This window comes from Symphalangus syndactylus, chromosome 8 (genome assembly GCF_028878055.3).
Source record: "Symphalangus syndactylus isolate Jambi chromosome 8, NHGRI_mSymSyn1-v2.1_pri, whole genome shotgun sequence".
Classification (NCBI taxonomy): Eukaryota; Metazoa; Chordata; class Mammalia; order Primates; family Hylobatidae; genus Symphalangus; species Symphalangus syndactylus.
Genome location: NC_072430.2, coordinates 49,231,885 through 49,246,546, shown reverse-complemented (window position 1 = coordinate 49,246,546; position 14,662 = coordinate 49,231,885). Strand labels below are relative to the sequence as shown.

At 37.6% G+C, this 14,662-nt stretch overlaps 1 protein-coding gene across 23 annotated transcripts in view; it reads left to right on the top strand.

The window, feature by feature from the left end:
* RAD51B (RAD51 paralog B) overlaps nt 1–14,662 on the top strand; it is an 890,780-nt gene that overhangs the window by 6,600 nt on the left and 869,518 nt on the right. For 15 of the 23 annotated variants that reach the window (XM_055289055.2, XM_055289046.2, XM_055289048.2 and 12 more), the window contains one exon: nt 9,470–9,586. The exons of 5 other annotated variants lie outside the window; for them this stretch is intronic. In XM_055289055.2, coding sequence (XP_055145030.1) covers nt 9,470–9,586 — 117 coding nt within the window. Of the gene's footprint in view, nt 1–9,469; nt 9,587–10,798; nt 10,913–14,662 lie in introns of those variants that run through there. 3 more of the 23 variants (XM_063644439.1, XM_063644444.1, XM_063644445.1) reach the window with 3 other exon arrangements.

Here is a 14,662-nt window from a genome sequence, read left to right as displayed (position 1 = left end):
ATTTTTTTTAGGGATGAGGCACGTGCAGAAATAGAGATGAGTACCTCAAAAATACTGAGTTTTCTACCATAGAAGTTAGTTCTCTAAGGAAAATACATGTGAAAATTTTTTTTTTTTCCATTTTGAGACGCTCTGTTGCCCAGGCTGGAATGCAGTTGCATGATCTCGGCTCACTGTAGCCTCTGCCTCCTGGGTTCAAGCGATTCTCCTGCCTTAGCCTCCTGAGTTCAAGCGATTCTCCTGCCTCAGCCTCCTGAGTAGCTGGGATTACAGGCACGGTGCTACCAAGCCAGCTTATTTTTGTATTATTAGTAGAGCTGGGATTTCACCTTATTGGCCAGGCTGGTCTCAAACTTCTGACCTCAAGTGATCTGCTTGCGTCGACCTCCCAAAGTCCTGGGATTACAGGCATGAGCCACCATGCCTAGCCTATATGTGAAAAATTTATGTCGTTTATAAACTCATGGGAGACAATTTCTAAATATGGGAATTAGGGAGCAACAGAAAGTTTTTATTTTTTTTCTGCAGCCAATAGCAGTAGTTCAAAAGGTCATCTTTCTCTGATTGATTAGGTAGTATTTGAGGGCCTCACAGTTAAATTATAATCTTAATTTTAGAATGCCCCTTTCTTTGATATACTGACCTTTACCATCATCACTTGCTCTAGATCATAAAGTACACATAATTGTACTTATACTTGCCTATTGATTGAATAAAAGGTAATTAAAAATTTATCCTTTACTCTTAAGAAAATTTGAAGTCTTTTACAAAAGCCCTCATCAAATTGTACATTTTTTCAGACTTTTTGTGTCATGACTGTAGCTTTTCAAAATGTAGATTTGGAGCATGATAGAAATATCTTGTTTTCTCACAGTAAGAGTTTCCTAAAATTCTGTTCAGTGCTTTGCAAATGTATTTATTTATGTGGACTGTAAGTTTCTTACCTTACTATCTTATATTGAAATTTACTGAACTGTACAATTCTCTGAAGAAGGGGAGAAGGAAGGAACGTTAGTGTCATTGGAAACTTCTAAAAACAATGAACAGATATTTGAACAACAGATATTTTCTTTCTTTCTTTCTTTTTTTTTTTTTTTTTTTGAGATGAGGTCTGGCTCTGTGGCTCTGGCTGGAGTATAGTGGTGTGATCTTGGCTCAGTGCAGCCTCTGCCTCCGGGCTCAAGCCATCCTCCCACCTCAGCCTCCCGAGTGGCTGGGACTACAGGTGCACACCACCATGCCCAACTAAGTTTTGTGTTTTTTGTAGAGATGGGGTTTTGCCACATAGCCTAGACTGTTCTTGAACCTATGAGCTCAAGTGATCCTCCCGCCTCGGCCTCCCCAAGTGCTGGAATTACAGGCATCAGCCACTGTGCCTGGCCAAACAACAGATATTTTCTTTTGTTCAGATTTAGCTTGTGATCTGAGGAAAATATTTTAAAGACAGGGTAGTCAGAAGGAGAATCAGAATTGGAGTTAGAAATTGGCATTAGTCTTAGCTTTATCATGATTTCATTGCTTGAACAGCTTTCTTTGTTTTATGGGAGAAAACAGAAGTTAAAATACTATGCAATGATTCTGTGACTAGATTCAGATTAACTGGTTATTATTTTGAAGGTTGTAAAGCACCAGAAAAACCTTTAATTTGTCATCTGTCATTCTAATTGGTCAATATCCATGGAATATTTTTCATTAATAAATAGAGAGCATGGTCCCGAAATTCAACTTTAATTTCTGCTTCCATCACTACCTTCAGCTGCCATCTTAATACAATTCCAAATACAGTTCAAGAAGCCATCTTTCTCCTATGGTTTACATTCATTCTTGTAGCATTCTTTCTATTTCAGCACTGCCTTAAACATTGGCTTAGTTTTTTTTTTTTTTTTTTCCAACTTTTATTGTAAGTTCCGGGGTACATGTGCAGGATGTACAGGGTTGTTACATAGGTAAATGTGTGCCATGGTGGTTTGCTGTACAGATCATCCTATCACCTAGATATTAAGCTCAGCATCCGTTAGCTATTCTTCCTGAAGCTCTCCCTCTCCCCCACAACCTCCAACATGCCCCAGTGTGTGTTGTTCCCTTCCATGTGTCCATGTGTTCTTATCGTTCAGCTCCCACTTGTAAGTGAGAACACACAGTTTTTAGTTTTCTGTTCTTGCATTAGTTTGCTGAGGATGATGGCTTCCAGCTCCATCCATGTCCCTGCAAAGGACATAATCTCATTCCTTTTTATGGCTGCACAGTATTCCATTGTGTATACGTACCACATTTTCTTTATTCGGTCTATCATTGATGGGCATTTGGGTTGATTTCATGTCTTTGCTATTGTGAATAGTGCTGCAATGAACATATGTGTGCATGTATATTTATAATAGAATGATTTGTATTCCTTTGGGTATATACCCAGTAATGGCATTGCTGGGTCAAATGGTATTTCTGCCTCTAGGTCTTTGAGGAATTGCCACACTGTCTTCCATGATGGTTGAATTAATTTACACTCCCACCAACAGTGTAAAAGCATTCCTATTAGTCTGCAACCTTGCCAGCATCTGTTGTTTCTTGACTTTTTAGTAATTGCAATTCTGATTGGTGTGAGATGGTATCTCATTGTGGTTTTGATGTCCATTTCTCTAATGATCAGTGATGTTGAGCTTTTTTTTATATGTTTGTTGGCCACATGAATGTCTTCTTTTGAAAAGTATCTGTTCATGTCCTTAGCCCACTTTGTAATGGGGTTGTTTGGTTTTTTTTTCTTGTAAATTTGTTTAAGTTCCTTATAGAGTCTGGATATTAGACCTTTGTCAGATGGATAGATTGAAAAAATTTTCTCCCATTTTCTACCATGATAGTTTCTTTTGCTATGCAGAAGCTCTTTAGTTTAATTAGATCCCATTTGTCAATTTTGCTTTTGTTCCAATTGCTTTTGGCATTTTCGTCATGATATCTTTGCTTGTGCCTATGTTCTGAATGATATTGCCTGGATTTTCTTCTAGGTTTTGTTTTTTTTTCCTACAGTTTTGGGTTTTACATTCAAGTCTTCAATCCATTTTGAGTCAATTTTTGTGTAAAGTGTAAGGAAGGGGTCCAGTTTCAGTTTCCTGCATATGGCTAGCCAGTTCTCCCAGCATCATTTGTTAATCCTTTCCCCATTGCTTGTTTTTGTCAGGTTTGTTGAAGATCAGATGGTTGTAGGTGTACGGTCTTATTTCTGAGTTCTTTATTCTGTTCCATTGGTCTATGTGTCTGTTTTTGTATCAGTACCATACTCTTTTGGTTACTAGAGCCTTGTAGTATAGTTTGAAGTTGGGTAGCATGATGCCTGCAGCTTCATTCTTTTTGCTTAGGATTGTCTTGGCTATACAGGCTCCTTTTTGGTTTCATATGAATTTTAAAATAGTTTTTTAAAATTCTGTGAGGAATGTCAATGGTAGTTTAATGGGAATAGCATTGAATCTATAAATTACTTTGGGCAATATGGCCATTTTCATGATACTGATTCTTCCTATCCATGAACATGGAATGTTTTTCCATTTGTTTGTGTCCTCTCTGATTTCTTGGAGCAGTGGTTTGTAGTTCTCCTTGAAGAGGTCCTTCATGTCCCTTGTTAGCTGTATTGCTAGGTATTTTATTTTATTTTTTCGAGACAGAGTCTTGCCCTGTCGCCGAGGCTGGAGTGCAGTGGCGCAATCTCGGCTCACTGCAAGCTCCGCCTCCTGGGTTCATGCCATTCTCCTGACTCAGCCTCCCACGTAGCTGGGACTACAGGCGCCCACCTCCATGCCCGGCTAATTTTTTGTATTTTTAGTAGAGACGGGGTTTCACCGTGTTAGCCAGGATGGTCTCGATCTCCTGACCTCATCATCCGCCCGCCTTGGCCTCCTAAATTGCTGGGATTACAGGCGTGAGCCACCGCGCTGGCCCAGTATTTTATTTTCTTTGTAGCAATTGTGAATGGGAGTTCATTCATAATTTGGCTCTCTGCTTTCCTGTTGTTGGTGCGTTGGCTTAGTTTTAGTTCATTTCTTCAGGAAATTTTTTTTGCTCATTTATTCAATCATTTATTCTCTTGGCCTGTATTTACTGAATGTCAAGCATGTATTAGGTACTTTGTCAGGCACTAGGCTATCATGGTGAACAAGTTTATACAGTTCCAGCCCTCTTGTAGTTTAGAGTCTAGTGGGGGAAGCCAGACATTATAATATTAATTCAGAAATAATTTGTTAATTATAATAGTGCTAAATCCTATGAAGGAAAAGCATAAGGGACTTTGAAACTTTATAAGGGACATTACTTAGTTTGGGGGGTCAGGAGGACCCTTCCAAGGAAGCAATACTTTAGCTAAAACATGAAAGATGAATAGGTGAGAGATAGGCAAAGGAGCTGGGAAGGGAGATGGGCAGGGAAGACTTACTGGGCATTGGGTATAACAGATGCAAAGGCCCTGGGAAGAGAAGGAGAATGGGGCTTGCGTGAGTGGGACATAACAGCGAAGAAGAGAGTGGTAAGAGATGAAGCCAGAGAAGTAAGCAGGAGTCAGATTATTAGGGCTTTGATTTGGACTTTATTCCAAGAGCAATGGAAACTCATAAAAGGGTATACTATAATATGTGTTTTAAAAAAAATCAGTCTTGGACGTGGACAAGGGATTGAAAAGGAGCAAGAAAATATTCATGAAGATTAGTTAGGTACTATTACTGTATTACAAACAAAAAGTGGTGGTGACTTATATTATTAATGCAGAGGTTATAGTTTTGATTAATATGAGAGATATTTAGGAGGGATAATTTTTTTTTTTTTTTTTGAGACAGGGTCTCACTCTGTTGCCCAGGCTGGAGTGCAGTGGTGCGATCTTGGCTCACTGCAATCTCCACCTTCTGGGTTCCAGCAATTCTTGTGCCTAAGCCTCCTCAGTAGCTGGGACTACAGACATGCACCATCACACCTGGCTAAGTTTTGTATTTTTAGTAGAGATGGGGTTTGCCGTTGGCCAGGCTGGTCTCAAACTGCTGGCCTCAAGCAATCCACCCACCTCAGCCTCCCAGTGTTCTGGGATTACAGATGTGAGCCAGTGTGCTGAGCCTAGGAGAGAGAATTAGTGGGATTTGGTGATTGTTTGGCTGAGGTGGTGGTGAAGTATAGGAAAATGTCAGAGATGATTCCCTGACTTTTGCTTTGAAAAACTGAGTGGTACCATTTCATGAAATCAGGAATACTGGAAGAGGAGCAGGTTTGAGGGAGGCAGATCATACATTCAATTTAGTACTTGTGTAATTTTTTTTTTTTTTTTGAGATGGAGTTTCGCTCTTTTCACCCAGGCTGGAGTGCAATGGCGAGATCTCGGCTCAGGCTCCCAGGTTCAAGCGATTCTCCTGTGTTAGCCTCCCGAGTAGCTGGCATTATAGGCACCCACCACCATGCCCGGTTAATTTTTTATAGTTTTAGTAGAGACAGGGTTTCAGCATGTTGGCCAGGCTGGTCTCGAACTCGTGACCTCAGGTAATCCACCTGCCTCAGCCTCCCAAAGTGCTGGGATTACAAGCGTGAACCACTGCCCCCGGCCAGTACTTGTCTAATTTAAGATGTTTATAAAACATTTAGTGAAGATGGGAAGTAGGCAGTTAAATATACGGACCTGGACCTTGAAGGCGAGGCATGCACGTGGGAGTCATTGGTGTAAATATGATAGTTAGAGCTATCGGAATGGATGAGTGATTGCCTATAAAGTGCATACAGTAAGACGATAAGTATACTTAACCCTGAAACCTGAGTGATGCCAACAGTTACAGGTCAGATTAGATGATAATGAGTCTGAGAAGAAGCAGCCACCAAGGTAGAAGAAAAATTGGTAGTGTCATACCACAAAACTCTTCTTTGTCTCATTTATATACATACTACTTTTCTGAAGTTTCGTTCTGTTAGTTCATTTTGTTCCTTTTTTTGAGATGGAGTTTTGCTCTTGTTGCCCAGGCTGGAGTGCAGTGGCACGATCTTGGCTCACCGCAACCTCCGCCTCCCGAGTTCAAGCCATGATCCTGCCTCAACCTACTGAGTAACCGGGATTACAGGCATGTGCTACCACGCCCTGATAATTTTTCCTTTTTTTGTATTTTTAGTAGAGATGGGGTTGCTCCATGTTTGTCAGGCTGGTCTCAAACTCCCAACCTCAGGTGATATGCCCGCCTCGGCCTCCCAAAGTGCTGGGATTGCAGGCATGAGCCACCACGCCCAGCGGATTATTCTTTTTTTGACTTACCAAATCTATTATTTTAGAAATTACACTTAAAATTGCAAGTGAAGTGCTTTAATTTTGACAGATTGGGCTGCCTTTGCATGTTTGAGAAAGTATCCCCACATGCATCCACATTGCCCGATGATAGGTTATAGACAAAAATGTCTATGTAAGGATGCTGACTGAAATATTTCTTATATCAAAAAATTGGAAACAATAATAATAGTAAGGAAGGAGATAAATTATATTACATTTATGTTAGGTAATATTATGTAGGCACTAAAATCTTTGGAAAATATTTATTTATTTATTTATTTATTTTTATAGAGACAGGGTCTTGCTATGATGCCCAGGCTGGTCTTGAAATCTTGCCTGCAAGTGATCCTCCTGCCTTAGCCTCCCAAAGTGCTGGGATTACAGGCATGAGCCATCATGCCCAGCCAATAATTTTTAATAACAGGAAAAATGCCCAGGATATAAACGCTTAGTGAAAAAAGCAGGCTACAAAATTGTATATAGTATACATGCCAATTTTATAAAAATGACCGTTATAAAGGTATTTGGTGTATGTTGTTAATAATGGTTATCTCAGGATTTTGGAATTTTTTACTGACTTCTGTTTTCTTTAACTTTTTTTTTCCTTTCCACATTTGCTTTAGGTAAGTTATGTTCTTTAGGAAAAAAGCAGCAACAGTTCTTGTTTGTCCCCTTGCAGTAATATCTGGCAAATCTCTTAGTCTCAGTTTTTTTACCATTTGTGAAATGGAGATAATTATACCTGTGTTTAAATGAAATAATGTATGTAAAGTACTTAATACAGCACATAGTAGATGTGTAACAAATGTTCATTAGCTTCCTATCCTTGCCTTTTCCTTACTGTTCATGATTCCTGAATCACAGCAATGTCTAAGAGGAGCTGATGTTATTTGCTCCATATCCTAGCATAGCGACTGGACAGTGCCCTGGAGCAGGCAAAACTAAACTGAAATGTAAAGCAGACCATTAACAAAGGGAGGTTGTCAAAAGCCCTTAAAAGAATAAAAGGAACATTAGAAAATAAACATCCTTTAAAAATCAGGTAAAATTTTAATATCCTAGAAGATTAATAAAAGTAATTTAAAAAACAATTTTCCTTATAGAGTATTAACTTTTGTAGTTCTAAATATATCAGAATGATCAAAACCAACAAATGAAATCACCAGAATTCTTTGTATAATTTCTTTTGGACAAACACAACACCAAGGATAAGAAAGGAGAATTTTGGGCCAGGTGCAGTGGCTCACACCTGTAATCCCAGCACTTTGGGAGGCCGAGGCGGTCTGGTCACTTGAGGGCGGGAGTTCAAGACCAGCCTGGCCAACATGGCAAAACCCCGTCTCTACTAAAAATACAAAAATTATTCGGGTCTGGTGGCAGGCACCTGTAATTCCAGTTACTTGGGAGGCTGAGGTGGGAGAATTGCTTGAACCCAGGAAGTGGAGGTTGTAGTGAGCTGAGATCGCATCACTGCACTCCAGCCTGGGTAACAGAGTGAGACTCTGTCTTGAACAAAAAAAAGGAGAATTTCAGAATTATATTGGAAAAACTTCAGATATGTAATGTTTCTCCCCTTGTTCACAGGGAATATGTTTCAAGACCCTCAGTGGATGTTTGAAAATTTGGATAGTACTAAACTATATGTATACTATGTTTTTTGGATCTGATAACTGAGGTGATAACTGAGATACTGACTAATGGGCAGGGAGTGTCTACAGTGTGTATACACTTGGCAAAGGGATGATTCACATCCAGGTGGGATGATGTGAGATTTCACCATGCTACTCAGAGCTGTGTGCAATTTAAAACTTATGAATTATTTCTGGAATTATCCATTTAATATTTTCAGATCAATGTTGACCAGGGGTAACTGAAACATGGGAAGTGAAACCGTGGATAAGGGGGACTGTTGTACTGTGTACCTGGCTTTAGATATAGTTGCTAGTACCAAAAGTTTTTATCCCCACTATTACCTTCTTCTAGCTACCATTATTTTTCTTTGGAATGACTGTAATGTCTTCCTGACAGATATCCCAGCTTCAAGCTGTTCTTCACAAACTAATCTGAGTATGTCTTTGAAATTGTAATTTGTTGTATTAGTTTCCTGTAGCAGTTCTGATATAAATCACACCCTGGGTGGCTTCAGACAACAGAAACTTATTCTCTTACAGTTTTGGAGTTCAGAGGCTCAAAATTAAGGTGTAGGCAGAGCTGCATTCTCTCCAGAGGTTCTAGGGGATTATCCCTTCCTTGCCTCTTTCAGCTTTTGTTGGCCATTAGCATTCCTTGGCTTGCGGCTGCTTCTCTCTCTATACCATCTTCACATAACCTTTTCCTGTGTGTATTGAATTCCCTCTGCCTCTCTTTTATTAGTGTGGGTATTTAGGGTCCATCTGGATAATCCATGATTATCCCTTCATCTCAAAGTCTTTAACTTAATCACATCTGCAAACACTCATTTTGCAAATAAGGTAATATTCACAGACAGGTTCTGGAGATTTGATTTGGATATCCAGGGGTGGGGGTGGGGGGCCATTTCTCAGCCTACCACACCTTCCTTCACACTGTTCTTCACAAACGAACCTGAGTTTGAAATAACTTGTTCATGTCACTCCTTTTTGCATCTTCAACAGAGCTGTTTATGGTTAGGCCCTTGCTTACTTCTCTAGCCTCATTGCTTGCTGTGCTGCACCCACACTCCATCTTTCAACCATTCTAAATGGACTGTATATTTACAGTTTGTGTTAGTCCCTGTTTCCTCTCTTGCTTCTTGACTTTCTTTGTACATTCTGTCCTCTTTGGCAGGAATAGTTACATTTCCTTTGCTTACCTAACAGCTCTTTCAGGTTTTAGCACAGGCATCCGGCAATTCCATTAAGTTTCCAAAATCTGTATCAGTTATACTTTCCCTATTACAGTATCTGTTATTAATTGTGTTGTAATTGCCTGGTTTCTAGTCCTAATGTCATAGTCCCTGGTTGACTTCATAAGACTGTGAGGGCAACGTCTCTTTCTGTTATGTCATATCCCCATAATCTAGCACAGTGCCTGGCACAGAGTAAATATTTGTTGAATAAATAAAAATAGAAGGGAAAAGGATGGATTAGGGTTAAAGTTGCTAAAATTTAGAGAATTAAAGTTGGTTTATGTTTTTGAATATATATAGAGGTTGAAAAAAAGCTTAATCATTTTCTTGTTCAGGCTTATGGGATAAAAGCACAAAGGTCTGCTGATTTCTCACCAGCATTCTTATCTACTACCCTTTCTGCTTTGGACGAAGCCCTGCATGGTGGTGTGGCTTGTGGATCCCTCACAGAGGTAAAGGAAAAATTTTTCATACCTTCTTCCATTGACCTATAATCTTCAGAGCTAGGGAAAAAGTTTAGTTAAAAAACATAAATTATTTCTTGAACAGTAATCTGAATTAAATTATAAGTACTTCAAGGATATGGTTCTCCACTCAGTACTTAGTGTGGTTGCTCTGCAAACAGAGGTGTTAAAAACAAAATCCTTGCTGACTGATTAAAATCTGCTTAGGTTGCTGTTTCATTATATTAACTTAGAAAGTGATAAATATTGCTGGGTGTGTTTATATATGTATTTTATATATAATGCATACATATATGTTATATACATATATACATGCATACATATATTTATATGTACATACACATGTCACACATATGTAATATATACATATATACATGCATACATATATTTATATGTACATACATTTATATGTACATACACATGTCACATATATGTAATATATACACATATGTCATATATGTAATATGTATGCACATAAATAACATTATATATTTTGTATATATGATTATATCATGCCTATAATCCCAGCACTTTGAGCAACAAGGCAAGACCCTGTCTTTACCAAAAAAAAACCAAAAAAAACACCAAAAACCATTTAGCCATATGTGGTGGTGCATGCTTATGGTCCTAGCTACTCAGGAGGCTGACCTTGAGCCAGGGAGGTCGAGGCTGGAGTGAGCCATGGTCACACCACTGCATTCCAGCCTGGGTGACAGCAAGAGCCTGTCTCAAAAAAAAGAAAGTGGGAAATATTATGAAATAATATTATGAAACAATTGGGAGAATTAAAAAAGGATCACTCTTTATAAATTAGGAAGGACAATTTGAAATTTTATTAACATATGGAAAAATTATAGTATTAAACTAAAATGAGCTGTTTTTACTTTCTGCTATAGATAAAATTTCTTCTAGGAAGTGATAGGTTGTTGGATTAATTAATACTATTGCATAACAAATTATCCCAAAACTAAGTGGCTTGAAGCAATAAACATTGGTTATTTCTTAGTTTCTTTGCGAGTGGCTTAGCTCAGCATTGTTGGTGAGGGATGCAGTCATCTGAAGCTTGGTAGGGGCTGTAGGATCTGTTTCTGAGGGGCCCATTTATATGACTGGCAAATGGGTGCTGGTGGTTGGCAGGAGGCCACAGTGCCTCCCCAGGTAGGCTCTCCACAGGCTTCTTGAGTCTTATGACATGATGGCTGACTTCCCCCAGGTGAGTGGTCTCGAAGAAGGCAAGATGGAAGTGGTGATATCTTTGGCAACCTAGCTTTGGAAGTTACACACCACTACTTCTGCCACTTTTCGTCATTAGAAGTGAGTAATTAAGTCAAGCCTACATTTAAGGAAAGGGAAATTAGCCTCTACTTTTTTTTTTTTTTTTGAGACAGAGTCTTGCTCTGTTGCTCAGGCTGGAGTGCGGTGGCACAATCTTGGCTCATTGCAACCTCTGTCTCCCAGGTTCAAGTGAGTAGCTGGGATTGCAGGCACACATCACCATGCCTGGCTAATTTTTGTATTTTTACTAGAGATGGGTTTCACCATGTTGTCCAGGCTGGTCTCGAACTCCTGACTTCAGGTGATCCATCCACCTGGGCCTCCCAAAGTGCTGGGATTACAGGTGTGAGCCACTACACCTGGCCAACCTTTTGAAGGAAGAAGTGTCAGGAATTTGAGGACGTTTTAAAACCACTGCAGTTATTTTCCTTGAAAACTGCTTACAATGTGGTGACTTGATAGACAATGTTTATCAGTACACTCCTGAGGACTTCTTGCTTGAAAGTTCTAGGGACATAAATACTTTCAGGAAACTTCTAAACAAGACCACATTATTTTCTTACATTCTGATAGTCATAATTTAACTGTGGATTTTTTTTCCTTGGAGATAGGGACCCTGTTTTAGATACTATATTTTATTTTCTGTCTTCCAAGAGAGATTTAAAGATTTATATGAACTACGCCTAGCAGATGCCTATTAAATAGTTGGTAAATACATGAGTGAATTAGTTATTAATAAAAATGCACACACACACACACACACACACACACCCCACACCCCTCTTCTTTTGGAATATACTGCCACCAGGTGGTGCCAGAATCATACGATTTTACATAAACTTTTTGGGCTGAAGTTCCACTTGGCTTAAATAAAGTTTATTACAATAGTGATCCACAGTCATAACCTTACTTATTTAAATAGCAAAAACATTGAACTTAAGGAAGATTAACTGGGAAATTCTTTTTACTTTTTAAGTTTTAGAATAATTTTTAATACTTTTTCACTTAGCTTTTATTAATTATTTTTTAAAATCCAAACAGAAGTTACAAGCCTTTTAGGTGTTTTGTTGTTATCTAATTGGCTGACTTGGAATAGGAATATAAATACTTTGACTCCTTAGTAGGGGCAGATTCTCTCCTTTCTGTTCTAGCTACAGGTAGGCTTCTTCAATCTTTTTTGTTTTTTGTTTTTCAACTGAGTATAGGGAGTATATTAATTTATCTTCAAACAGTTTTTTTTTGCTTTTATTACAATTTTTAATTGATACAATAATTGTATATATTTATGGGGTACAGTGTGATATTTTGATATGTGTGTACAATGTATAATGGTCAAATCAGGGTAATTGGCATATCCATCACTTCAAGCATTTATCATTTTTTTTGTGTGTTGAGAACATCCAAAAGCCCCTCTTCTAGCTATTTGAAAATATATAATAAATTGTTTTAAATTATAGTTCCCCTAAAGTGCTATAGCAAACTAAGACTTATTCCTCCTATCTTGCTGTAATTTTGTAACTGCTAACCAACCTTTGGCTGTCTGCCTCTAACCATCTCAGCCTCTAGTAACCACTATTCTACTCTCCACTTCTATGAGATCAATTTTTTTAGCTTCTACATATGAGTGAGAACATACAATGTTTGTCTTTCTGTGTCTGACATTTTACTCAACATAATGACCTTCAGTTCCATCCAGGTTGTTGCAGATGACAGAATCTCTTTCTTTTTTATGGCTGAAATGGTAGTCTATTGCATGTATGTACCACATATTTATCCATTTGTCTGTTGATGGACACTTAGGTTGATTCCATCTCTTGGGTACTGTGAATAGTGCTGCAATAAAAATGGGAGTGTAGATTGACATACTGATTTCATACTGTGTATCGTACATGTACATGCACATACACACGTGTAGGTAAGAGAGAGCTAGCAAAACGATAAAGTAAATTGGGCAAAATGTTAACAGTGGGTGGATGTGGGAAAAGAATGCATATATATTCTGTATTCTGTTTTTATTTATTTATTTTTAATTTATTTTTATTTTAAATTAAAAAAAAGATACATGATCTAGCTGTGTCACCTAGGCTGGAGTGCAGTGGCACAACCATAGCTTACTGCAGCTTCAAACTCCTGGGCTGAAGTGATCCTCCTTCCTCAGCCTCTCAAGTAGCTAGGACCACAGGTGTACACCACCATGCCTGGCTAATTTTTTAAATCTTTTGTAGAGATGAGGGCTTGCTAGGTTGCCCAGACTGGTCTTAAACTCCTGACCTCAAGTGATCCCTTCTGCCCTGGCCTCCCAAAGTGTTGGGATTACAGGTGTGAGCTACTGCGCCTGGCCTTCTGTTTTTATTAATACCATTTTCCTGTAAGTTTAAAATTATTTCTAGATAAAAAAGTTAAAAAAAAAAAAACTGTGATGTTTGCTGTAAGTAGATATCCTTGATCAGAAATAAGGAACTTTCCTTCATGTCCTAGCTAAAATACTAGTTTGGTGTTACATTTTATCAAAAGCTTTTTTTTCTGCATTGATTGAAATGATTATATTATTTTTCTTCTTTGGTCTAATAGCATGGTGAAAAACATTTAATAGATTTTTCTGATGTTAAACTACTATTGCGTTTTTGGGACAAGTTCAACTTGGTCATGATATATTATCTTTTTTTATAAACTGTTGGATTCAGTTTGCTAATATTTAAGATTTTTCAATATTTAGGATGGATATTGAGCTGTAATTTTCCTTTTAGTAGTGTCTTTGTCTGAATTAGTATTTATCTTATACTAGTTTGGTAGAATGGATTATGGAATATCTCTGTAATATTCTGCAATAGTTTGCATATGATGGGAATTATTTGTTCCTTGAAGATTTGGTAGAACTTGTCTGAAAAATTGTCTGATCTTGTTATTTTTCCGTCTGAGAAGATTTTTTAAAAATTCAATTCCTTTAATGATTGTAGGACTACTCAGGTTTTCTATTTCTTCTTGATTAGTTTCAGTGAATGAGATTTTTAGGAATTTGTCCATTTTCTTTATGTTTTCAAATTTATTATAATAAAGTTATTCATTATAATCTTCCAGCTCTTAAATCTGGTTTTACATGTGGTTTTTGTCCCCCTTTCCATTTCTGATATTACTTGTTTTATTTCTCCCTCTCTTTTAAAAAAAATCTTGTCAGAGGTTTGAGTATGTATGTCATCGTTTTAAAGAACTCTGCATTTTGTTGTTCTTTGTTGGTCCTCTCTATTATTTCTTCATCTTCTACCTCCTTTATTTCTGCCATTTTCTTATTATCTCCTTTTATTTAATTTTTTTGTGGGGTTATTCTTTTTTTCTAACTTCTTAAATTGCATATTTAATCTATTAATTTTCAGTGTTTCTTTTTACTCTGACCTTTTAAGACTGTGAATTTTTCTTGAAGCGTTCTATTTTGATATATAGTATTTCCATTTTCATTCTGTTCTAAAAATATTTAAACATTCCCATCACAATTGCTTCTTTGACTTATGTATCATTTGGAATTTTAAAATATCTAAATTAAGTAATTAAAAAATTATTTTAATTACATTATTAATCTAATTGCATTTTTGTCAGATAACTTTGCATGATATTGATTCTTTGAAGTTCCCTGAGACATCTTTCAAGGTTAAATATGTGATCAACTTTGATAAATGTTGCACGTGTCCTTGAAAAGAATGATTATTCTCTAGTAATTGGGTGCCTTATTTCATTTTAGGTTCAGGGGGTATATGTACAGGTTTGTTACATTGGTATATTCCGTGATGCTGAGGT